The 27,131-nt window shown below is 42.9% G+C and overlaps 1 protein-coding gene across 2 annotated transcripts in view; it reads right to left on the reverse strand.

Moving 5' to 3' along the window:
• LOC102553760 (zinc finger protein 59-like) overlaps nucleotides 1–25,939 on the reverse strand; it is a 41,037-nt gene extending 15,098 nt beyond the window's left edge. The window contains exons 1-5 of one of the 2 annotated variants that reach the window (XR_010059898.1): nucleotides 25,757–25,939; nucleotides 21,721–21,773; nucleotides 20,660–20,786; nucleotides 18,215–18,313; nucleotides 7,702–9,453 (exon numbers count right to left, since the gene is read on the reverse strand). Coding sequence is in view for 1 of the 2 variants with exons in the window: in XM_008759210.4 (XP_008757432.2) it covers nucleotides 7,754–9,453; nucleotides 18,215–18,313; nucleotides 20,660–20,786; nucleotides 21,721–21,753 (1,959 nt within the window). In the remaining variant the exon portion in view is untranslated. Of the gene's footprint in view, nucleotides 1–649; nucleotides 9,454–18,214; nucleotides 18,314–20,659; nucleotides 20,787–21,720; nucleotides 21,774–25,756 lie in introns of those variants that run through there. The other variant, XM_008759210.4, reaches the window with a different exon arrangement.
• Nucleotides 25,940–27,131: the final 1,192 nt, after the last annotated feature.

Consider the following 27,131-nt stretch of genomic DNA (forward strand, 5'->3'; position numbering starts at 1 on the left):
AGAGCTCTGGTGGGTTTGCTTCCCTGCCCTCTGTACTTCAGCTTCCAACAGAGACACACTTAAGCCAAGGAGAGCAGATACAGGATAAATGAACCTCAGTTCTCCTAATCTGGCCAAGTTCAAAACCGGCCTGAAGGGAAGCTTCAGGAAGGCAATGGAGTCTCTTCAGGAGAGGTCCTTGCCTTTTCCTAACTCCCCCGGGGTAAAATGACAGGGAGTCAGACAGCATGGATCGGCTCAGGCCAACAGAGAGCTGCAGCTGTTAGCTGTCACTGGTGGAGAGGCTGAAAGAGGCCTCAGTCTCTGGGGTGGACATGTTCTGGTATAAAATTTTCTGCTTGCCCTGACACATATCCTTCTTTTGGGAAGTACAGTTTGCTTTGAGATGAGAACACTACGTCTATAGTGGGAATCCCTTATACCACTCACATATAACTGACTCCAGGAATCGGCATCGACAAGGGAACTTGCTTGTCCACCCAACATACCACCAAACTCCCTGCCTCCCACACAACCCTGCAGTATTTCCTACTCCCCACATGGTGAGGGAGGGATGTGTTTCTTTTTCGCCGGCCAGCAATCCTCTTAAAGATTCTCAAGGGCTAAGGAACTTGAGAGAAGCTTTCCAACTGGAAAGAAACAGGATCGCTCCAGACACACTTTTTTTTTTTATTGGATATTTTCTTTACTTACACCTCAAATGTTATCCCCTTTCCTGATTTCCCTCTGGAGTCTCCCTAGCCCTTCCTCCCTCCCACTGGCTCTATGAGTGTTCTTCCACTCATAGATGGAAGTTCTTCCACTTCAGGATGACATTTTCTAGTTCAATCCATTTGCCTATGAATTTCATGAAGTCACTGTTTTTAATAGCTGAATAGTACTCCATTTTCTGAACCCATTCCTCTGTTGAAGGACATCTGGGTTCTTTCCAGCTTCTAGATATTATAAATAAGGCTTCTATGAATATAGTTGAGCATGTGTCCTTGTTATATTTTTTAGCATCTTATGGGCAGATGCCCAGAATTGTTATAGCTGGGAACTCAGGTAGTACTATGTCCAGTTTTCTGAGGAACCTCCAGACTGAGTTCCTGAGTGGTTGTACCAGCTTGCAATCCCACCAACAATGGAGGAGTGTTCCTCTTTCTCCACATCCTCACCAGTATCTGCTGTCACCTGAGTTTTTGATCTTAGCCAATCTGACTGGTGTAAGGTAGAATTTCAGGGTTGTTTTGATTTGCATTTCCCTGATGACTAAGGATGTTGAACATTTCTTTAGATGCTTCTCAGCCATCCTTCAGCCTTCCTCAGTTGATAATTCATTGTTAGCTCTGTCCCCCATGTTTTAATAGGGTTATTTGATTCTCCAGAGTCTAACTTCTTGAGTTCTTTGTATATATTGGTTGTTAGTCCTCTATCGGATGTAGGATTGGTAAAGATCTTTTCCCAATCTGTTGGTTGCCGTTTTGTCCCAATTGCCTTTCAGAAACTGCAATTTTATGAGACTTCATTGGTGATTCTTGATCTTAGAGCATACGCCATTGGTGTTCTGTTCAGGAAATTCTCTCTCTGTGCCCTCCGGTTAATCTGGCTAAGGGTTTATCTATCTTACTGATTTTTTCAAAGTACCAGTCCCTGGTTCTGTTGATTCTTTGTATAGTCCTTTTTGTTTCTACTTGGTTGATTTCAGCCCTGAGTTTATTTCCTGCCTTCTACTTCTCTTGGGTGAATTTGCTTCTTTTTGTTCTAGAGCTTTCAGGTTCACTGTCAAGCTGCTGATGTATGCTGTGTCCAGGTTCTTTTAGGAGGCACTCAGCTATGAATTTTCCTCTTACCACTGCTTTTCATTGTGTCCCAAAAGTTTGGGTATGTTGTGCCTTCATATTCATTAAATTCTAAAAAGTCTTTAATTTCTTTCTTTATTTCTTCCTTGACCAAGGAATCATTAAGTAGAGCATTGTTCGGCTTCCATGGGTATGTGGTTTTCTGTTGTTTTTGTTGTTACTGAAGAGCAGTCATAGTCCATGGCGATCTGATAGGATGCATGGGATTATTTCAATCTTCTTGTATCTGTTGAGGTCTTTTTGTGACTGATTATATGGTCAATTTCAGGAAGGTACCATGAGGTGCTGAGAAGAAGGTATATCCTTTTGTTTTAGGATGAAATGTTGTATAGATTATCTGTTAAATCCATTTGGTTCATAACTTTTGTTAGTTTCCCTGTGTGTCTGCTCAGTTTCTGTTTCCATGACCTGTCCATTGATGAGAGTGGAATGTTGAAGTCTCCCACTATTATTGTGTGTGTTGCAATGTATGCTTTCAGCTTTAGTAAAGTTTCTTTTTGAATATGGGTGCCCTTGCATTTCAAGCATAGATAGTTCATCTTGGTGGATTTTTCCTCTGATGAGTATGAAGTGTCCTTTCTTATCTTTTTGATTAATTTTGGTTGAAAGTAAATTTTATTCGATATTAGTATGGCTACTCCAGCTTGTTTCTTGGGACTATTTGCTTGGATTTTTTTTCAGCCTTTTAATCTAAGGTATTGTCTATTGTTGTAACTGAGGTGAGTTCCCTGTATCCAGCAAATTCTGGGGCCTGTTTAGGTATCCAGTTTGTTAGTCTATGTCTTTTTATTGGGGAACTCAGTCCATTGATGTTAAGAGATATTAAGAAAAAGTGATTCCTGCTTCCTGTCATTTTTGTTGTTAGAGGTGGAATTATATTTTGTGTGGGTATCTTCTTTTGGGTTTGTTGAAAGATTACTTTCTTGCTTTTTTTTAGAGTGTAGTTTCCCTCCTTGTGTTGATATTTTCCATCCATTATTCTTTGTAGGGCTGGATTTGTATAAAGATACTGTTTAAATTTGTTTCTGTCATGGAATATATTGGTTTCTTTCTCCATCTATGGTAATTGAGAGTTTTGCGGGGTATAATAGCCTGGGCTGGCATTTGTGTTCTCTTAGGCTCTGTATGACTTCTGCCCAGGATCTTCTGGCTTGCTTGCTTGCTTTCTTTTTAACATTTTTTAAAATTTCATGTGAGCACACTATTGATGTCTTCAGACACACCAGAAGAAGGCATCAGACCCCACTACAGATGGTTGTGAGCCACCATGTGGTTGCTGGGAATTGAACTCAGGACCTCTGGAAGAGCAGTCAGTGCTCTTAACCTCTGAGCCATCTCTCCAGGCCTCTTCTGGCTTTCATAGTCTCTGGTGAGAAATCTGGTGTAATTCTGATAGGTCTGCCTTTATATGTTACTTGACCTTTTCCTCTTATTGCTTTTAATATTCTTTCTTTGTTTTGTGCATTTGGTGTTTTGACTATTATGTGATGGAAGGAGTTTCTTTTCTGGTTCAGTCTATTTGGAGTTCTGTAGACTTCTTGTATGTCCATGGGCATCTATCTCTTTCCTTGGGTTAGGGAAGTTTTCTTCTATAATTTTGTTGAAGACATTTACTGGCTCTTTAAGTTGGGAATTTTCACTCTCTTCTATACCTATTAACTTTAGATTTGGTCTTCTCATTGTGTCCTGGATTTCTTGGATGTTTTAGGGTAGTAGTTTTTTCATTTTGCATTTTGACTTTTGTGTCAATGCTTTCTATGGTATGTTCTGCACCTGAGATTCTCTCTTGTATTCTGTTGGTAATGACTCATCTTTTTCCTAGGTTTTCTAACTCCAGGGTTGTCTCCCTTTGTGATTTCTTTATTGTTTCTATTTCCATTTTTAGATCCTCAATGGTTTTATTCAATTCCTTTACCTGTTTCATTGTGTTTTCCTGTAATTCTTTTAAGGTTTTTTTTTTTTTTTTTCGTGTTTCCCCTTTAAGGGCTTCTACCTGTTTACCTGTGTTGTCCTGTATTTCTTTAAGGGAATTATTTATGTCCTTCTTAAAATCCTCTATCATCATCATGAGATGTGGTTTGAAGTCCAAATCTTGCTTTTCCAGTGTGTTGGGATATCCAGTATTTGCTTTAGTTGAAGAACTGGGTTCTGATGATGCCAAGTAGTCTTGATTTCTAGTGCTTAGGTTCTTGTGCTTGTCTTTCACCATCTGGTTATCTCTGATAAAATTGTTCTTGCTGTCTGTGACTGGATCCTGTTCCTCATGTAAGCCTGTGAGCTTGTGAACTTAGGAATGACAGTGCTCCTTGGAGACCATATCTCTCCAGGAGGGATTTGGGTCCAGAGAGCTGTGCCATATGATTAAATTTGGAGCGCAGATGAAGGCCGTAAGGATCCTGTCCCCAGTTGATCTGTGGTTCTGAGCCCTGTGGTCACCTGGCAGGTCCATCTTTGGCCAGTTATTGGAGCAAAAGTGTTAATCTGACCTGTGACCTTAGGAGTGACAGCACTAGAACCATGTGCTCTCTCCAGGCAGGCATACAAGCACTTTTAAAAATTAAAGATCACATCTATCTTAAGACATTCAACAGAATGATTTCCAATGGTGACATTGTAGGCAAAGAGTCCCCAGTCAGACCCAGGTGACTTTCTGCAAAACTTTGTTTCATTTTACTGAATTTTGGATCATTTATAAAATATGCTTAGTTTTCTGTCATGCCATGTATACCAATCTTCCTTTCTCTTCAGTGTAATTTTGGTTGGTCTGCTCCCTCTTTCTTGTGTTACAGGTCTTTACTTAGTGCTATACCATATCCCTTATGGGATAAAAATTAGATAATGGGCCTTCTTTTCTGTATAGCTGCTGTATGGAATTTGGGGTAGCAGAATACATAACTAAAGAGATTAATGTCCACCATAAATGTTAAATTAGCTATAAATAACTTGAATTCCTGCTGTTCTTCCAATCCTCGGTCTCAGCTTTCTGCCTTTGTCTCCTGCTGTGCATAGCTTCATCCTCCTTACACAAAGATGCATCTCTTTTCAAATATCTTCTGTCCTGCTTCTGAAGGTGACAGTAGCTATGTGTTGGGCTGGAGAAATGCTCAGCCATTAAAGGCTAGGCTCACAACCAAAAATGTAAGAGAAACCCCTCCATTCCCTTCCACCTTCCTGACGGATTCTCACATCACACCTACCCTTTCCTAGATTTGAGTGAATTGCCCCTTTCAACAATGAACATTGATTTCCACATTTCTGTCATGTTCTTACATAGGTTTTTATTATTGTTGCTTGGTTTTTTTTTTTTTTTTTGGTTCTTTTTTTTTTTTTCGGAGCTGGGGACCGAACCCAGGGCCTTGCGCTTCCTAGGTAAGCGCTCTACCACTGAGCTAAATCCCCAGCCCCTTGTTGCTTGGTTTTGTTTGGCTCTCTTGAAACAAGGTTTTTCTGTGTGGCCTTTGATGACCTGGAACTTTCTCTGTAGACCAGAATGGCCTTCCAAATGCTAGAATTACCACCACCTGGCTGAATCTTATGCTTTAAATGTCATACCTTGTGGTGCTTTGAATAAAAATTAACCATAGACCCAGAGGGAGTTGCATTATTTGGGGATGTGGCCTGAGTAGACTATATATGGCTTTCTGGGAGGAAATGTGTTACAGGGGGTGGAATTTTTGGGTTTTGGAAGCTCAAGCAAGTCTTATTGTCTGTCCTGCTGTCTCGGGTCCAATTGTAGAATTCTGTTACTTCTCTAGGACCATGTGCCTTAAGGTTACTATGCTTCCCAACATACTGATAATGAACTAAACCTCCCAACTGTAAGCAAGCCCCACGCCAGAGTTGCTGTGGTCATGTTTCTTCACAGCAATATAAAACCCTAAGACCTCAATCTAATAAATATTATGTATGCCTATAGTAATTAAATAGCTCGGGTTGCTGCCTCTCTTCCACATCAATGCTGAGCTCCCTTTAAATCCCATCAAACTCTGGATGGCCTGTGACAATATCATTTACTATTTGAATGCTGTTCATTCCCTAGTCTTTTTTCACATGTGTAGTGTCACTGTTTGTGTGGGGGAGTGGTGTGGAGGCAGAAATGCACAAGCAAAAGATCAATAAGACAAAATCAAAAATGCCAAAGCAATGCAAAACAAAACAAAAAGTTCACAAAAATACCACTAAGTTTATGTTGTGTTGGTCAGCTACTCCTGGGCCCTGAGGTATGGTTGAAACACCCAGTGAGACAGCATTGGCAAAAATTGATTTTTTTTTTTATTTGCTAGTAGGTGTCAGTTATAGATAGTTCACTGGTTAGGGGTAGGAGCTCATGGCTTTCCCCTCACTGTTGAGACTGTCTCACGTGAACCTATATATTCAGCACGGACTCTGAGAACTCATATGTGCATCTGTTGAGTCTGGATGTCAGTTTCCTTGGAGACACCCTTCCCCTCTGGCTCTTACAATCTTTCTGCTGTCTCATGTCTGTTGATCCCTGAGCCTTTAGGCTTGTGTTTTTGTTTACTTTGCTTTTCCAAGATACCCTGGAAGTCATTACATTTAGCCTGGGCTTGCCTTAAATGTCTGGTAATTCTCCTATCTCGGCCTCTCACATTCTGGAATTACAGGCAGAAGTCACCACACCTAGCTTCAATCACCACACCTAGCTTTAATCCTCAAAGGACAGGACTCTTTGAATTGTAGGCATCCAAACTTTTCTCCTAGACATTAAAGCCTTCCAGGCTTTTTTGCTGATGCTGCTGGAACAAGAGTCAGTTGCTTCATGTGGAGCCCCTCAGAGTTTAACTGTCAGTGGTCTGTGCCCTAATCATGTAGGGAGGACAGGACAACTTTTCTTCCAATAACTTCTGTCAGCATCCTGGGACAGGCTCTACACACCCAGTCAATTTGAACTGTTAGAATGCTGGGGAAAGGTTGTCAGAAGACTTTTCTCCCTTGATTTCTGAGAATAAGAGACATTCTCAACAGAGTATCTTCTCTGAACAATCAACTTCCCAAATTCTCATTCCAAAGGGTTTCTTGGCATCAACAGTATATGAATACTCTGATCATCACCAAATTCAAGGGAAGATTAAAGTTCCCAAATTCTTTTCAGCCAGTCTTCCCAATATGAGCTCTCTGACCTTCAGTAACATTTTCATACAATGGCTTGTTCTCCTCCTTTACAATCACATGACTCCTGGCGACAGTAGATTTTATGATGCTGTGTAAGTTCACCATTTACAGTAAAAGCTTTTTACTGAGCCTTTACATTCACAGGGTCTCAGATTTAAATGGACTCTCTGATGAGCTTTAAGAGCTGAGCTAATTCTGTAAATATACCTACATTCCTTGCACTCATAGTGTTTGACACAAGCATACATTTTTTTTTTTTTATGTTGAAGGTCATCCCAGCTCCACTTGGTCTTTCCACATTCTTTACACTGATAGGGTTTCCTATCAGTATAAATTTGCCACTGTGCATAAAGGCTGAACTAAGTATAAACATTTTCCCACCTTATATTCATAGGCTTTCTCACCAGGACTTCTCTGATATACAGATAGCTTAGAATTACTGTAGGCCTTTCCATATTCCTTACATCATCATAAGGCTTTTTAATCTATTTAGAATGTCAAAACAAGTTTCATATTCAACTAAAGGTCATCACACATTCTTAACAGTGGTAATGTTTCTTATGAGTGTGAATTCTTTGATGTACTTTACGGTCTCTACCACATGTAAAGTATTTCCCATTCTTTATGTTCATGATGATTCTTGCCAGTATGAATTCTAATATATCTAAGAATTTTATAAAGGTATTAAAAAGCTTCCCATATTCATTACACTGAATGGGCTTCTCACCAGTATGGATTCCCTGATGTATTCCAAGCTCTGTTCCATGAACAATATCTGTTCAATCTTCCACACACTGAAAGAGTTTCACATCAGTATGAATTCTCTGATGTTTATTGAGTTGGGATTTACATCTGAAGGCTGACCCACACAGCTCACATTCAAATGATTTCTCTCCATTATGGATGCTCTGATGCTGAATGAGGTATGCCAGAACAACGAAAGCCTTTCCACACTCCTGACACTTAAAAGGTTTCTCACCAGAATGAATTTTCCGATGGTGGAACAGGCTTGAGCGGTGAATAAAAGCTTTCCCACACTCACTGCACTCATATGATTTCACACCGGCATGAACAGCCCCATGTTGAATGAGGTTGGATTCACGCTTGAAGGACTTCCCACATACCTTGCATTCAAAGGGTCTCTTACTTGTATGAACAATTTTATGGCTGTTAAGTTGACTGGGAAGAAGGAAAGCCTTTCCACATTCTTTACATTCAAAAGGTCTCTCACCACTGTGAGATCTCTGATGATGAATGAGAAGTGTGTTAAGTCTAAAGAACTTCCCACATTCTTCACACTGAAAGGGTTTCTTCCCAGTGTGAATACTCTCATGTTCAGCTAATTTTGACCTTTGACGAAAGCATTTCCCACATTCCTTGCACTGATAAGGTTTCCCATCAGTATGAATTGTGAGATGTTTATTAAGTTGGTACTTATTTGGGAAGGCTGACGCACAGAGCTTACACTTGAAAGGATTCTCTTCGGTGTGAGTTTTCTGATGCTCAGAAAGGTACACCTGAAGCCGAAAAGCCTTCCCACATACATTGCATTCCAAGTATTTCTCTTCCATGTGAGTTTTTTGATGCTCAGAAAGGTATAATTGAAGCCGGAAAGCACTCCCACATATGTTACATTCAAAGGGCTTCTCGCCAGTATGAATACGCTGGTGCTTAACAAGGTGCCTGGAAGTTCTGAATTTCTTGCCACATTCTTCACATTCAAATGGCTTCTCTTCACTATGACTGCTCTGGTGCCGTGTGAGATGAGCCAGAACAATGAAGCCTTTCCCACAGTCCTTACACTGAAAAGGTCTCTCACCAGAATGAATTTTCTGATGGCGTACAAAACTTCTATGTCGTTTAAAAGCTTTCCCACACTCACTACATTCATATGGTGTCACATCTGCATGAATAATCCTATGTTCAACAAGGCTGGAGACACGGTTGAAGGACTTCCCACACTCCCTGCATTCAAATGTTTTTGCACTTGTATGAATGGTTTTATGGTACTTGAGTAGGTTAGGATGTTGAAAAGCCTTTCTATCCTCATGACTGGAAGTTTTCTTACCACTGTGAGACTTCTGATGTCTTGTAAGCTGTTGGGGGAGTCTGAAGGCCTTCCCACACTCCTTACAGTCATAGGGTTTCTCTCCAGTATGAATACTCTGATGCTGAGTGAGAGTTGACCTACAACCAAAGCACTTCCCACACTCCTTACATTCATATGCTCTTTCTACATTGTGAGTAAGAGTCTGGCTGGTATAAATAGTTATTTCTTCCTTGTTAATCATCTGTTGACCAGCATCTCCTTGACAATCCTGTAGTCCATGGAATGTACTATAGTTGGGGCCATTACTAAACATGGAGCCCCTGAAGTCAAAAGTTCTACCTAATTGCTTTACCCTCTGTTTGGGAAATCTTCTATTATTAACAGGATTTTCTGGAGATATATTTCCAGCATCATAATCTGTTTCCAATTCTGAAAGAAAAGTAGAAATCAAGAATACTTTATTTCCTGACAATACACATACACACATTTTCCTGTAACATAAAAAACATTAAATGAATGGCCAAACTCTAATATAATATTTGAGAAGAACAAGGAGATAATATCTGAACAGGAGTAAGGAGAGCAGCAGTAAACAAAGTTTACGTAAAATAATACAGTTTACAGTAGAACAGGTTGGAAATGGGATGACACATCTGTCTAAGAATTCTGTTTTCTTTAAAAACACAGGAATGTTACGGTAATATGTTTTTGTTTGTTTCCTTTTAACAGCCCTGGTTGTCAGTGAGTTGTTTTGTAGATCTGGCTGGCCTCAAACTCACAAGAGATTCATCTGGCTCTGTCTCACAATTGCTGGGATAAAGGTATATGCCACTATCGCCAGCATTTGTTTTTAATCCCAGGTGTGGGATATGGGGTTACTTCAGATCATCCACAGCAACAGACTAGGATTTGCCTCATGCTATGGTAGGGACTTGATTTTACCAGCTATAGATAGGTTTTGCAAGTCTATGACACTTAAAATTCTGGGGAATCTTGAGAGGGGATATGAAGGCTACAGCACCCAGAGGTGCTGAGGGAGGTGCTGCTCCTGCTTTTGGTTGCTGATCTTGTGATCTGTCAAGTGGTTGCACACAAAGAGAGAAAAAGAAATCGGATATCCTAGCAGCCACGATCAAAGTTGTTTCAAGAAACTCGAAGCCCTTAATCAGCAGGATATGTCTAAGGATATCCACACTCCTTTTCCCCTCTAGCATTCTTTTTATCCTAGTGTTTGGCAGTTGGAAGGATGGAATAATGGTGGAGAAGGGTTGTAGAAAAAGAAACCCACACAGTGGGCAAATGTCTGTCTCAGGTCTGCTTAACCAGATTATAACTGTACTGAAATAATCTTACATGTTTATTTGCATGCTACTTGAAATACACAGCGATCAGACATTTCCACTAGCCTGTCCTTGGGGGGATGCAGCAGCATCTTATGTCACCACAAACAGCCACCAGGTGTGCCAGGTGTGGCCTATAAAAGGTCCCAGCTACCCCAGTTTCCTCTCTGTCTTATTCATTTTTCTCTGTCCCTCTGTTTCTACCCATTCGCTATGTCTCCACTGGTGACAGCCTTTCAATTTCAGCCATGTAGCTGGTCATTGCTAGTTTATGGATTCTTTTTCCCACTCTTTAGCTCCCCAGTTTCACCCCTAACACTAAATGAGAGAGCAAGAAGGATAGAGGGGGGACACAGAGAATGATCCCTCAATCTAACTTGTTTCCCACCCATTCCTCCCAGTTTCCAGCCCAATCCCTTCAAAACTTTCTCCCAGCCATTCCTTCCTCAGAGCCCCAACAGTGTGCTTAGACAGTCCCTCTCCCAGTTTTCCCAGTACTAGCAGCTCCAAACTATAACAACTGGTCTACCCTATCCGCACAGCTCAGCTTCTCCTGGCTCAGCTGTCTCCTAACAATATCTTCTGCCCTCACTGCCTCCTCCTCTCACCCTGCTCAGTCTCTGTTCTCAGCCTCTGCTTTATATCCTACAGTGAAGGTCATAGGGCCAAGCAGTTCTAACAGCAAAGACTTCTTAAAAGGCCAGTTGACTAGCAATTGGAGATCCTTTAAAGGGCCAGGAGCACAAGATAAATCACACTACACTACCAACCCTCAATGAAGCTCTTACACTAGATCAAGTGTGTGGTATAATTTCTTAGCCACATACTCTGGCACAGGCCCGCCAAAGGTACCCACAATTTGCCACTTTATCCAAACATACATCTTTTAGTAAAGGTTTTTGAATAAATCCTGAGGGGGGAAGAAAAACTATACCCAACAAAGACAAGACCAGACATCAGCACTTGGAAATATAGTCTTCCCAAAGGCACATGCATCAATGTCAGCATGAAAACACTGTAAAGTCAGGGCTGTATGCGTGCACTAGAGCCCAATAACCCTACCTCCACAGTATTGCAACCCAGTTGAAGCACAAGAAAAACATTAAAATCGCTTTCATACATAGGATAGAATATTAACGAGAAAGAAATCCCATAATGGAATCTATGAAAACACAAACAGTGGAAGGAAATGCATGAAACAGTTCAAGATCTGAAAGCAGAATTAGAATCAATAAAGGAAACCAAAACTGAGATCCATTTTTACTACAAAACTTAGGAACTCAACAGGAACCTCAGAGGCAAGTCTCACCAACAGAATACAAGAGACAGTAGGGAGAATCTGGGTATTGTAGACACAATAGAAAAGATGAACACCCTCATGCAAACCTTAAAAAAAATCCTGCCCAAATCATCCAGGAAATCAAGTACACAATGGGAAGACAAAATCTAGGAATAAGACTAGAGGAAAGAGAAGAAACCCAGGTTAAAGGCAACGGGAATATTTTCAACAAAATCATAGAAAATCCTCGTACCCTAAAGAATAACATGCCTATTAATGTAGAAGAACCATGTTGGACACCAGTAGACTGAACAAATGAAGGTCCTGTCAGTACATAATAACCAAAACACTAAACACACAGGACAAAGAAGGATTGTGAAAAGCCACAGAGGACACAGACCAAGAAAAGAGGCAACTTAATGGAATAATACATTATAATGGCTTCTTCTTGGAAGCTCGAAAAGTCAGAAAGGAATGGACAGATACTTTACAGAGTCTCAGAGATCACAGATGCTATTCCCAGCAAAACTTTCTATTACCAATAGTAATAAAAGCTGCATGGTATTGGTAGTAGAAACAGACAGGTTGATCAATGGAATCAAATTGAACACCCAGAAATAAACTCACACACCAACAGACACTTGATTTTTGACAAAGAAGTCAAAACCATACAATGGAAACGGGAGAGCATCTTCAACAAATGGTGCTGGTCTAACTGGATGTCTGAATATAGAAGAATGAAAATAGGGGTTGGGGATTTAGCTCAGTGGTAGAGCGCTTGCCTAGGAAGCGCAAGGCCCTGGGTTCGATCCCCAGCTCCGAAAAAAAGAAAAGAAAAAAAAAAGAATGAAAATAGAACCATATTTATCACCCTGCATAAAACTCAAGTCCAAATGGATCAAAGACCTCAACATAAAACCAGATACACTAAATCTAATAGAACAGAGACTGGGGAGTAGCCTTCAAAATGTTGGTACAGGAGACAACTTCCTGAAGAGGACACCAATGACTCAGGCTCAAAGATCAAAAATTAATACATGGGACCTCATGAAACTGAAAAGTTTCTGTAAGTCAAAGGACACCATCAATAGAAAAAAAGACATCCTACAGATAGGGAAAAGATCTTCACCAATACTGTATCTGACAGAGTGCTAATATCCCAAACATATAAAGAACTCAAGAAGTTAGGTGCCAACAAACCAAATAACCCAATTTAAAAAATGGGACACAGAACTAAACAGAGAATTCTCAACAGAGAAATCTCGAATGACTGAGAAGCATGTAAAGGAATGTTCAACATCCTTAGTCATCAGGGAAATGCAAATCAAAATGACTCTGAGAGTCCACCAGAATGGCTAAGATCAAAAACTCAAGGGACATCACATGCTGGCAAAGTTTTGGAGCAAGGGGAACACTCTTCGACTGCTGGTGGAAATGTAAACTTGTACAACCACTCTGGAAATCAATTTGGCAGTTTCTTAGAAAATTGGGAACAGTTGTGCCTCAAAACCCAGCTATATTGCTCCTGGGCATACACCCAAAAGATGCTTCACCACACCACAAGGATATTTCCTCAACTATGTTCATGACAGCTGTATTAGTAAGAGCCATAAATTGGAAATAACCTAGATATCTCTCAACTAGAGAATGGATAAAGAAAACGTAGTTCATTTACACGGTGTAATATTACTCGGCTATTGAAAACAAGGGCATCTTAAATTTTTCAGGGAAATGGATGGAACTAGAAAATATCCTGAGTGGGATAATCCAGACCCCAAAGGACATATGTGGTGTGAACTCACTTATAGGTGAACATTAGCCATAAAGTACAGGATAACCACGCCATAATCAACAGACCTAAAGAAGCCAAGTAACAGGGAGAGCCCAAGGGAGGATTTTTTAATCTTTCTCAGAAGGAGAAATATAATAGATATTGGAGGAGGATGGAGGGATGGGACTGGATGGGAAAGAGGATGGGGAGGGGAGGGAGTCATATGTAGGGAGAGCAGGGGAGAGAGAATGAAAATTGGTGGCGGTGGAGGGACTTGCCAGAGACCTGGGATGGGGGAGGTCCCGGGAGTCCATGGGAGCAACTCTAGCTGAGACTCCTAGCAGTGGAGGATGTGGATCCTGAAGTGGCCACTTCCTATAGCCAGGCCAGACTCTCAGTGAAGAGATAAGGACAGCAGCCCACCCACAAAATCTCTGACTCAAAATGTGTCCTACCTATAAGATATGCAGGAACAAAGATAGAGCAGGAGGGCAAGGCCAAACAAAGACTGCCCCAAATTGACCCGTCCCATGGGCAAGAACCAACCCCTGACACTGTTAACGATACTCTGTTATGCTTGCAGACAGGAACCTAGCATAACTGTCCTCTGAGAGGCTCCCCACAGCAGCCAATAGAAAGAGGTGCAGAGATGCACAACCAAACATCAGATGGAGCTCAAGGAGTCTTGTATAAGAGTAGGGGTTAAGGGACTGAGGGACCAGAAGAGGACAGGGATTCCACTGGAAGACCAACAGAGTCAACTAACCTGGACCCTTGAGGACTCCCAGAGACTGAATCACCAGAGAGAGAGCACAGGCTGGAGCTAGGCCCCCTGCACATATGTAGCAGATAAGCAGCTTGGTCTTCATGAGGGTTCCCAACAACAAGAGTGAAGGATGTCCCTGAATCTGTTGCCTGCCTGTGGATCCTGTTCCCCTAACAGGGCTGCCTTAGCTGGCCTCAGTGGGAGAGGATGGGGTGATACCTAGTGAGGGGCTCCCCCCATGTCAAGGGAGAAGGGTAGGGAGGAATGGGGAAGGATCTGTGTAAGAGGGTACTGAGAGGAGAGTGAGGCTGATATTGGGATGTAAAGTGAAAAAGTAAATAAATGTAATAAAAATTAAAAAAAAAAACAACAACAACAAAAAAGGAAAATTGGGTCAAGACAGAGATTAAGAGAGAAACTAAAGACTTCCTAGAATTAAATGAAAATGAACACACAACACATCCAAACTTACAGGATATGGCGAAGGTTGTTCTAAGAAGCAAGTTCAGAGCACTATGTACTTTCATTTAAAAAAAAAAAAAATCAGAGAGACCTCATCCTAACAATACCCGAACAAAAAGTGCTAGAACAAAAAGATGAGATGCCGGGCTGGAGAGATGGCTCAGTGGTTAAGAGCACTGATTGTTCTTCCAGAGGTCCTGAGTTCAAATCCCAGCAACCACATGGTGGCTCACAACCATCTGTAATGAGATCTGGTGCCCCCTTCTGGCGTGTCTGAAGACAGCTACAGTGTACCAGTGTACTTATAATAAATAAGTAAATAAATCTTTCAAAAAAAAAAAAAAAAAAAAAGATGAGATGCCCTCTTCTGGTGTGTCTGAAGACAGCGGCAGTGTACTCATATATAATAAATAAATAAATCTTTTAAAAAAACACAAATAGGGCTGGGGATTTAGCTCAGTGGTAGAGCGCTTACCTAGGAAGCGCAAGGCCCTGGGTTCGGTCCCCAGCTCCGAAAAAAAAAAAAAAAAAAAAAAAAAAAAAAAAAAAAAAAAAGAACTAAAAAAACACAAATAAACAAAAAGATGAAATTACACCCAGCAGGAATAGAGTGTAAGAAGTAATTAACTCAGGGCTGAAATCAATAAAAGAGAAGCAAAGGGGGGAAAGATACGAAGCATCAATGAAACAAGGAGTTGACTCTGAGAAAATCAGACTGACAAACCCTAAGCCAAATTATCTAAAGGTAGAAAAGGGAGATTCAAATTAACAAAACTAGAGATGAAGGAAGGACATTAACTGTAGCTGGTCTTTGCTACTTTGTGAGTTCTTTTTCCCAACCTTTATCTGCCCCCACCCCCAGCATCCAACCACACCCTGCAGGCTTCACCCACGAACACTTGATAGGAGAGAGACAAGGCTATAGGGGAGAGAGAACTTAGAAAATCCCTGAATCTAGTTTCTTTTCATTGTTTCTTCTTGGACCATGGCTAATAGCAACGAGAAACCAACTTCCCTAAAGGAACCACCACACCTCTTTGGGGCCCTACTATTGATGTTCCCCAGAATCCCAGCGTTTACACAATCAAAGAAAGCATCTGCAGCTGACAAAACCACCACTCTGCTTGAGCACAGGGCAAATTGTGGTCAGAGGCTGCAGAGGCTGCAGAGCAGCCCCACCTCCGCACACTGTGATTAAAATAAAAGCACACTCTTATAATAGTTCTGAGTTTTCAAAGGAAACAAGAAATTCAGAATTCTCAAAAGTTGTCACTACACACATAACAAGACACATGGGAAATCCAGATTCATTAGGACATGCAATAAAAGCCTAAACTCCACCAAGTGGAAAATCTAAAAGAATTGAGTGATGTTTCCAATTCCTACCACTTGACAAAGTTAAAAGAAGACTAGATAAGCAACTTAGACCATCAGACAACCCCTAGTGAAATAGAATCAGTAGTTAAAACTCTTCCAAAAAAAAAGGAAAGGGCCAGATGACATTAGCTCATGCCAATACTCCTAAAATTATTGCTCAAAGAATACAAGGAGAGCTGACCAGTTCTTCTTATGAGGCCACAGGCACCCTGAAACCCACTCAAACCATGCACAGACTCAGCAAAGAGACTACACAACAATTTCCCTGATGAACATAGATGCAAAAATTCTCAATACAAAAATACTTGAAAACAGAATTCAAGAACACTCCAAACTACCATCCATCATGATCAAGTAGGATCCATGCCAGAGTTCCAGGGTCAGTTTGATAGGCATAAATCAATAAATGTAATCTGCCACATCAACAAAAGGAAAGACTAGAGCAACAGGATCATCTCATTAGATCTTTGACAACATTCAACACTCCTCCAGGAAAGAGACCTGGAGAGATTAGGGATACAAGGGACAGACATACTGCAACCTAATAGAGGCAGAGTTCAGCAAGCCCAAAGACAGAGAAAACTCAAAGCAATTACATTAAAATCCAGAAAAAAAAAAAAAGACAAGGTTGTCCAAACTCTCCATACCTACTCAGTAAAGTACTTGAAGTTTTACCTAAAGCAGTAGGACAACTGAAGGAGAGCAAAGGAATGCAAATTGAAAGGCCAAAGTATCCAGACGTGCAGATGATGTGACAGCATACAAAAGTGACCCTGAAGACTCCAATGGGGAACTCCTACAACTGATAAACACACTCAGCAAAGAGCTGGATACAAAATTAGCTCACAACAATCAGTAACTCCTTTAGGTACAAAAGACAAAAGAACTGAGAAAAAGAATCAGAGAAACAACACATTTCACGATAGACTCAACTAATATACAATACCATAGAGTAATTCTAACCAAGCAAGTGAAAGACTTGTATGATAAAAATTGTAAGACATTGAAAAAAAAATTGAAGATAGAAATATCTTCCATGTTCATGGATCATAGGAATTAATATAGTCAACCTGGCCATCCTATACATAGCAATCTACAGATTCAATGTAATCGCCATCAAAATCCCAATACAATTCTTCACATGCCATGAAAGGCCAACTTTAATCCAAAAATCCTGAGATAGCTGAAAACAATTCTGAATAGTAAGAAAACTACAGAATATATTACCATCTCCAAATCAAGTTGTTCTACAGAGCTATAGTAATAAACACGGGAGGGTACTGTCACAGAAACAAGACACATTGATCAAGGGAAGTGAATGGACGCGATAAATCCACACACCTATGGGGCAGTTGACGAAATACACACTGGGAAAGACAGCATCTTCAATAAATGGGGCCATTCCCAAAGTACAGCTACGTGCACACGAGTGCAAACAGATCCATAATCATCACCTTGTACAAAACTCTACTCCAAAGGGATCAAAGATCTCATCGTGAAACCAGGTACACTGAACCTGAAGGAAGAGAAAGTGGGGAATAGACTTGAACTCACTGACACAGGAAACCATGCTCTGAACAAAGCCTCATAGACACAGTCCTGGAGAGTAAGAATTAGGAAATGGGGCATTGTGAAACTGAAGGGTTCTGGCACTGCACAGGGCATTGTCATTTGGACAAAGTGGCAGCCTACAGAAGGAAAAAAACATTTAACAGCTACATATCCAACAAAGGCCTAAGATCTAAAAAAAGATCTATATAGCTACAGAACAATAACTCAATTAGAAAACAGGATGAAGATCTCAACGAGAAGTCTCAACAACAAACTCAATTGGCTGAGGCACCTACAACTCCAACCTCAGGAGAGCTGACCCTCTCTATGGCCTCTTTGGATGCCCGCACACATGTGTGCACACACACAACCAATGATGAAATACTTTTAAAGGTTATAAAGAAAGACAGCACCTGCTCCAGTAGGAGGGAAGAAAATAAGAACAACTTAAAGGGATTCATGAGACAGAAGCCCCTCTGACAGCTTCTGCTCTGACCCCGACTTCCTTCCCAGGGCTCAGCCTTGTTTCCCACAAACCCTGGGGCTCTGAAGGAAGTTTGTCAAACCCAGTGTCAGCTCTGTGGAGCCTCTCTGACCACAAGCTGTGCCTGGCAGGGCTGCAGGCTCACCTCCCTCTTACTCACCTGGGCTCGGCCTGTCTGTTTCTTCCTTCACAGCCATCCAGGGCTCTTTCTCCTGCTCTAGTAAGGTGATCAGATGTGGCTTGGAAAGGCAACTCCCCACTTAAAAAAAGAGAAAGAAATGACTTATTGTGTATACACTTATTTATTTGTTTGTTTACTGAGACTCAATCTAATAATTCCAGGATGTCCTAGAACATGATAAGTGGACCCAGCTGGCCTTGAACTTACTTGATCAGCCTTCTCTGCCTCCCAAATGCTGGGACTGAAGGTTGTGTGCCCCCATGGCACTCCCTGCCTATGCAGATCTTCAAAATACAGAATTATTTATTATATAGGTCTATACAGCTTGACACAGTAGATCGTGCCTGCAAGCCCAGCGCTCTGGGCTGCAATGCAAGACCCTTGTCTCCAAAAAAACAAACAAAAAAAATATTAAAAGCCAAAATAATGCTTCAAAAAGACCTCAGAGATGGGGGAAAGAAACAACTTGGGCAAGAAACCACCTGTTTCAAATTGAAGTTTTAATCTCCTTTAAATGCAGACAGGCGCTTTTCACGTAAGAGGAAAGCGTAATGGAGTAGTGAGAACATGAACCTGAAGGCTGTACTGTGTGGTGTAGACGCCGTCTCTGTAGCTCACTATGATGACATTCATCTAGCAAAGCCGTAGGATTCTATGCTCGATTTTCACATCTAATGACTAGAAATGGAGGGGCACATATAGCCACAACTCTTGAAGAGTGAAACAGGCAGATAAGCAAAAGGTTGGACTTAGTTTCACAGCGAGTCTAAAGCCAGCCTGCACTATGTGAGACCAATGAAATGTTTTAGTAATAACAACAGATAAAAATTTAGATTGGGTTCATGCTATCTATGTGATAGGGTTGTTTAACACTTGTCTTGGGGTTTTGATTCCTGAACAAACATCATGACCAAGAAACAAGTTGGGGAGGAAAGGGTTTATTCAGCTTACACTTCCACATTGCTGCTCATCACCAAAGGAAGTCAGGACTGGAACTCAAGCAGGTCAGGAAGCAGGAGCTGATGCAGAGGCCATGGAGGGATGTTACTTCCTGGCTTGCTTCCCCTGGCTTGCTCAGCTTGCTTTCTTATAGAACCCAGGACTACAGCCAAGGGATGGCACCCCAACAATGGGCTGGGCCCTCCCACCTTGATCACTAGTTGAGAAACGCCTTACAGCTGGGTCTCATGGAGGCATTTCCTCACGAGAGGCTCCTTTCTCTGTAACTCCAGCTTGTGTCAAGCTGACACAGAAAACCAGCCAGTACAATACTATATTCAAATACTTGGACGATTCTCTGACTTACACTAATACAAAAATCATTATTTTTTTTAACTTTCCATGTATTTATTTAGTAATGCTGGGGAAGGAACAAGGGCCTTGAGCATGCTGGGGGCGTGGTCTACCCACCCCAGCCATGTAAACTGTTATCATTACTGGTCTTCAGATTGCCGTTGTTAACATTTATACCTCATTCTCACAGATTTACTCAATGAAAAGACAAACGTCACACCATACAACCTACAAAGCAGGTAAAGGAAGTATTCACAGAAGAAAACAGAATGTGTCTACTTCTGTTTTGAATCAACTCCACTAATTCGCTGGTAAGTAAATCATAACAGCTCTTGTAACTTAGTTGTGCATGTACAGGATATGTATGTGTGTAGGTAGGCATGCATGCATGCATGTATGTATGTGTCTATAGGCCAGAGACCAGTGATATATGTCTTTGTTGACTGCTGTAGACTTTAGTTTTTGAGACAAGGTCTCTCACTGAACCTAGAAATTGAGAGGATAAACAAGGGGTGGGAAAGCAAGCAGGTGCTTCATGAAGTCCTATTTTCAACCCAACAAACTTTACATCCTTCCTTTGGGAAGAAGGTGGAAACCAGCTCACTGTTTTAAATTGCTATTGATTAAATTTTATTCTATGTGTATGTAAGGATTGTTCTGCATGCATGAGCAAGCAGAAAATATGCATGTGTCCCATGGAGGCAAGAAGAGGGAATCAGATCCCTTCAAACTGGAGTTACACATGGTGTGAGTCACCTTGTGGGGCTGGGAATTGAATCTGGATCCTCTATAAGAGCAGGTGATTCTCTTAACCATCAAGCTATTTCTCTAACCCATGAATATATTTATGGACTTATCTCTGTATTTATTTTATTCTGTGTTATTTTGTTTTGTTTGAAACAAGGCCTCACCCTATAGACTAAGCTAGCCTAGAGCTCAGGATGTGTCTGAGGGTGATGATGAACTCACAGCAACCTTCCTGCCCCAGTCTTCTCAGTGAAGCAATGAGAGGAATCAGCCACCATCCCAGCTTCAGCTACCACTGGGAACATGGGGCTGTCTTTTAACTCAGAGTGAGGAGAGCACACAGTGTAGAGGACACATCCCCCATTCATGGGGCACAGGCCTTACCCACTGTGACGAGGTGGCGGTAGGTCTCCAACATTGTGTCCCTGTAGAGGACCTTCTGAGTAGCATCCAGGCAGGCCCACTCCTCCTTAGAGAAGTCAACAGCCACATCCCTAAATGTCACTGACCCCTGAAAGAGCAAACACAGAAGAGTGAAATGGGGAAGCTTTCAGGATGGAAAGACAGAAGAGAGGAATTCAGGCGAGGGAAGGGAGCCATAAGGAAATGCTCAAGGCCCCTGACTGCACGAGGTCCCCATAAACCACGACTGTGCCCTCCCCACATATCCAATAATGTGCCTCCCACTCCAGCCACATCCTTCAGGTTGACAGAAGAGAAATGTCACCTGGGGTCAGGGTGAATTACAGAAGGATGCGGTGGGTCCTTGAGTTTATTATGATATCGGATGACATAAAGATTTGCTGTCATGAGAATGATTTCTGTAATTATGTACGAGTCCATAAGCAGACTATACAGGAGTCCATGTTAAATGCATACTAGGTTTAACCTTTTCTGTTTATACTTTTTTAAAAACACTTTCCAGGTGACAATGTGCCTCAGGTCTTCCCTGAGTGCAATCACCTCCCTGTCGCAGCCTGGATGACCTTTCCCTCTGATCACTGAACTCTCTCCTAAAGCCTCCTCAAGCAGGTCACCTCCTCACACATACACAGGGGACACTCACTCTCATGCACTGGGTCATCAGCCTGACAACACACAGATGTCAATAAGGTTTCCCAGGGCAGTCAAATGAGGCCACCACCTCAAAGCTCTGAGGCCCTCAAACCCCCGGTTTCCCTGTGGGACTGACACCTCCACTGCAGGGACAGTCCTTCCTGAGCACAGACCAAGCAGAGAGCACCTGGAGGAATGCACTCAAAGACAACCCAGTACCAGCTGGGAAGAGGAACCCACAGGAAGTGCTCAGACCTGCCAACCCTCACTGTAAAGGGACAGACTGGGCTGGGGGACTCCAGATCCTTGGGAAGCTTCAAGAGGGAAAGACAGGAAGGAGTCACCTAAGCTGAAAGTCCCCCTGTGTCAAGGAGAAAAAACCAACTTACACAGACCACGTGTTGAGAACTGGAGCTGGCCATTCTTCTTCAGGCTTCTTCCCCTGGGGACAAAAAGAAAGCCTGTCATTGGATTGTGACTTGATGTTCCCAGGCTGACTTCTGTCACTGTGATTCAACAACTACATTTATTCCTCAAGTATCCCCACTCACTCTCTCCCCTCCAACCACTCACAGCCTCCCACACACAGATTAGCAGCACACAGGAGTCTACACAAAGCCCACCCTCTCCTAACCCAGACAACGCATTACAGAGGGTCAGTGTGGGAGTGCAGGGCATACACATGTCTGCCCTGAACTTCCTCCAGGAGATGCCAGCAGAAGGGACCCCATCTTCCACCCTGAGATCCAGCCAGCCCTGCCCCTGGGCCGCTCCTCCTCCTGTGAGCAGATCTTCCTACTGGAACCCCACCTATCAAGGCTGGCAGGGGCTTACAGCATCCAAATGGCGCCTCCTTTGAACACTCAGGGCTGAAGCACAGCAGGGCTGGAGGGGCTGCAGCTGCAGTGCTCAGGCAGGGCCAGCATCCTGTACCCACGTTCAGTAAATGGACTGTGTGAGGACGACCCTGTGCTCTGTACTACACTCAGCACTGACCTCTATTCACAAGCTCTGAGCAGCACACACAACCCTCAGACTCCCTGAGATGCTGCACCGGGGAGCAGCCATCACCCAATGGGGATCCGGTGCTCTAGCTGACAGGTCTAAGTCTTGGTTCAGAACACTGTGGGATTGTTTGTTTAGTTGTTTTTTGAGATAGAATCTTGTGTACCCCAGGCCAGCCCTGAACTCCTAAAGCTCCTTCCTCCATCCCCCATGCTGAGATTACAGCCATGCAATAGCATGGGCCCCTCTCAAGTACACATCTGATAATCTTATAAAACTATACAGTTTTTTCTGCCCACAATATTCACATACAGATTTTCCTTCAATCTTTATCCTTCCTTCCCTCCTGCCTCTGCATACACCGGGCTAGCCATCCTGCCAGGGATTCTCTCATCCCCTCCCGTCTTGCCATAGGAGGGCTGGGGCTGCAGACGTGCACTGCTGCATCTGGCACTGTGCAGCTCCATGCTTGTGTGCACTGCACCCCCTGAGCCATCTCCACCACACACATTTGTGCATTCTACGATATTTATAATATTTATACACTGTACACACGTCCAGGAGATATTTCCACTCCCGCCTTCCTTCCAGCATCATCCCACAGCTGTGACATGCGACCCCACCAACAGACAAACGGACAAAGCACATGGAGAATGAGGTCCACACACAGTGAAGCACTTACTACACTATGGATGCACACGGAGAACAAGAGCAATAAGGTAAAGAGAAAGACAAACGCTGGGGCTGGGGGATGCCTCAGGGGCTAAGAGCTGCTATGGCTTTTCTAGAGGACAGAGCTCAGTCTCCCGAGAGCTCACAGCGCCTGCAACTCAACACCAGGGGAGGTTGTATCTCTGGTTTCTGAGGGAACCTGTGCTCATGGACACATAACCCAACACATACACACACACACACACACACACACACACACACACACACACACACACAATTATGAAGGAAATTAATTAATCTTTAAACAGACAAATGCCCATGGTATTACTCACTTAGAATCTGAAACGGTTTTCTCCTAGTAACAGTAAAATGCTGGTTACTAGTGTTTGAGTGGGGTAGACTGGATTTGCAGCATCTTGGTTGATAGTGAGAGGTATAGATCCATAATGAAGACAGTTGGGAAGATGCTGCTCAAAGACTACAAAAAGTTCAGGGACACAACAAAAGTTCAAGAGATACACTGTGAAACTTGATGACTGCCAAGGGCCAGTCTTGGGTTGGAGAGGGAGTTCTGAGGAAGAGGTGTCTGGGAGAGGAAAAAACAAAGGACTCGAAGTAAAATAGTGGGTCTAGTCAAAGCCGTCAGCCTCAGCTCTACTGGACAGCTCTCCACCCTGCTTTCTCCTGTTCTTCCAGACAGCACTCAAGCTCTCTCTCTCCACAATCTGCTGGAGACAGCTCTCCAAGAACTTCTCTATTCTAGAAAATTTCTCTGAACATCAGATCTCTGGCAGAGCAGAAACCCAGTCTTTTATCTTACATACCAATCCAGTCATTTACTCCAGGTTCCTTTTTGTTTATCCTAAGAATCAGCTTCCCCGGAGCCCAGCCTCTTAATTCTTAGGAGATAGCTTCGTTTTAACATTGCAAAAGGATTCACAGACCTGCCTACTTCTGTTAAGCACAGAAGATAAAGTAGCTGGTTGGAACCCGGTCTTTAAATTACCATTTCTACCACTCCTGGGCCTAAATTAGCTATGCCCCAGGCTGACCTTGAGCTCAGGAATCTATCTGCCCCTTTAAGCACAAACAAAAAAACTTAGCTGGGTGGGATGGCCTCCAGCAGTCCTTCCTAAATTTCTATCTCCTTCCTCAGTGTCTGCCCGGAAGTTGGCTCACAGTGCACCTGCCATGCTTTCCATTCATGAAGTCCCTCATATTAATTCATCTTGCATCCTTAATTTTTGAGAAGTTGTTTGTTTTTAAACCCATGATTTTAGAGTTCTTTCCCACAGCCATAAGGGCTGTCCTGAAGGTCCCAGCATTTACGGTTTTGCTGAAACATTAGCTACACCTTTGTCTCCCAGACTGATGCTGTCTTTGATTATCATGGAGTCATTAACGTTAAGGTGAAGGACATTCCTTAAAAGAGGAATGTAAAATATATACATGATTAGAGAAACAAGCCTTAGGCCCGTAGCCCCCATCCACATTAGCCCTGTCCCAGGGGCAAAAAAAATGTAATGAACCCAAAATGGCCTCACAGAGCAACAACTAAAGCTCACCAGGCCCTTAGTGTGTGGTGGCACTGCACCCACAGGCATTCTAAGGTTCACATCAGAACTAGAGAGACAGAGGGGACAGAACCAAGACTCCAACCCGAATACCACAGACCCACATGTCCACATCCAACCACAGCATTGCTCACCTGGCTCTGGCCAATGTTACTCATTTCACACACACACACACACACACACACACACACACACACACACACACGAGAGAGAGAGAGAGGGGGGGGGAGGGAGAGGAGGGAGAGGGAGAGAGATTAACTAGTCCTCAAAAATGTCAAATTCAGTGCTATCACTTCCCCACTCCCAAAATCCTCCCCTGTGAACAGACCATCTACCACCTACATTCTTCCCCTGCTTTGAAAGAAAATCTGTAAAATCAAAGGCCATTTCACGTGTGACACTATCAAAATAGGAATCGATTTAGCAAATTGGAGTTTGAAAGCCCTAAAGCTAACCTCAGGAGATTACTATTTACAACTTCTTGGGAAAAGGAAGAGATTGTAGAGAGAAGATGTCAAGGGTCATTGAAATGGTACTGTGAATACTAAGTGGAAAGGGCAGGGTCAATGTAAGGGACACAATGGTGGAGGTATGAATTTACACGGAGCACCTTCAGTTGCGATTCTATATTCTAAAACCAAAACCTCGTTTCTCCAACAGAAAGAGCAAACGCATTCTTGAATCCACATCCCTCTCCCGCCCTCCTTTTGAATGGCCGACTAGGGAAGTCTGAGGAAGCATGAGATCCCAGACTATTTGTGAGAGCATCCTCACTGAGCACTTTCCCTTCACCACGCACAATGGCTAGAGCTCTGACAAAGTCATAGATCTCAACAAGTACCCTCCTTCTAGGAGACACCCCCCCGACCTTAAATTATAGTCCCGAGCTCAAATCTGATCCTCAGGGAAATTTTCCCTTTACACTCTACACCTGACCTCCTCTTACTGAAGCTTGGTCCTCTGCTTCAGTCCCGGTGTCCCTGAAAGCAGGAGCAGAAAGCGACAAGCAGAGACACAGATAAGGTGTGTAGACAGACAGACAGACAGACAGACAGACAGACAGAGAGAGAGAGAGAGAGAGAGAGAGAGAGAGAGAGAGAGAGAGAGAGAGAGAGCGCTACCCCAACCCACCGCCGGAACGGACACATTCCAAGCCCGCTGCCTCCAGCCTTACTCTGGGGAGACCTAAGCCAAAAGCCTATGTGCTACTTCCGGCGCGGTGGTCCTGGAAAAAACAGTTGTCACAAGCAAAGACCTGGAGAAGCACGGCGCTTCCTGGAGAACCCGGCATGCAACTTGAGCCAGCCCATCTGAAAACTGCGCCCAGTGGCTTGTGGGAGTTCCCACGGGGTCGCGCGCTTAAAGGGGAAGCTCCCTCCTTTCATCAAAAGGTACTTCCGGTTCTGCGTGTAACTGAGATTCTCTCCCGGGAGCGGACGCTCATGCCTAAGTGCCCAGTTATCCAGATAGAAAATGTGACTGAGGGCCACATCGCTATGTATCAACAGAACTGTGTCCGTTAGACAGGCTAGACGATCCTCGTAATAAAACCAATCGCATTAAAAACTCAGCTATGTGCTAACTACAGAAAATATGTTAAAAAAATACTCTAGCAGATTCAAAGTGACCATCTTCCCATAATCAAAAGAAAACTCAAGTCGATTATAAAATGCAGGTAGATCAATACAGAGGACGTCATCAGGCGACAATAAGCATGGCTGGGCGTGGTAGCACAGGCCTTTTATCCCAGCACTGGGGAGGCGCAGCCCTCTGCATGTCTGTGGGAAGAGGCCACCGAGGGCTACACAGTGAAACCCTGTCCAGAAACTAAAATACACTCAGATTATGGTGGCACATGCCTTTAATTGCTGCCCTAGGGAGGTAGAGGAGGCGTCTGAATAAATAAATAAATAAACAAACAAACAAGCAAAGCAAAATAAACTCAGAGTACATACCTACTGTCTCGAAAAGACTAAATAAACTAAAATCCAGAGGATATTCCTAATGTGGTAAACAAATAAACAAAACAAACTCCAAGTACACTCTAATGGCACACCTTTAAACGTGAAGTGGGGAAGTCCTACTAGAGCAACAGGGAATGACAGCAAAACCTACCATCACATTCAAACATTTTCACCACTGAGAGGACAATGCCCCCCAAAAGCAAAAAAAGCACAGCTGATTTGGACAGCATCTCAACTATGAAGGAAGTCAGAATAAAATGGAAACGCTTAAGCTTTGATGACATGAGGGGCCTTCAATGGAAAATATTCTTGTATACACAGCTATGGGAGAAATGCTCAGTACCTGGACACATTTCTCGTTAAAGCTTCCTTTTTTAATCTTGTGGGAAGAGGATCTAAATGTGGGACACATGTGGGGCAGGCTCTGCATGGCCATTCCTCCAGTCTCAGCAATAAACTTTCCCTCCATATGCCCTCCTATGGATATTTTTGTTCCCCCTTTTAAGGAGTGGAAGCATCTGCACTTTGGTCGTGCTTCTTGAACTTCATGTGGTCCGTGGATTGCATCTTGGGTAATTCAAGCAT

The sequence above is a fragment of the Rattus norvegicus genome, chromosome 1, assembly GCF_036323735.1.
Source record: "Rattus norvegicus strain BN/NHsdMcwi chromosome 1, GRCr8, whole genome shotgun sequence".
Taxonomy (NCBI): Eukaryota; Metazoa; Chordata; class Mammalia; order Rodentia; family Muridae; genus Rattus; species Rattus norvegicus.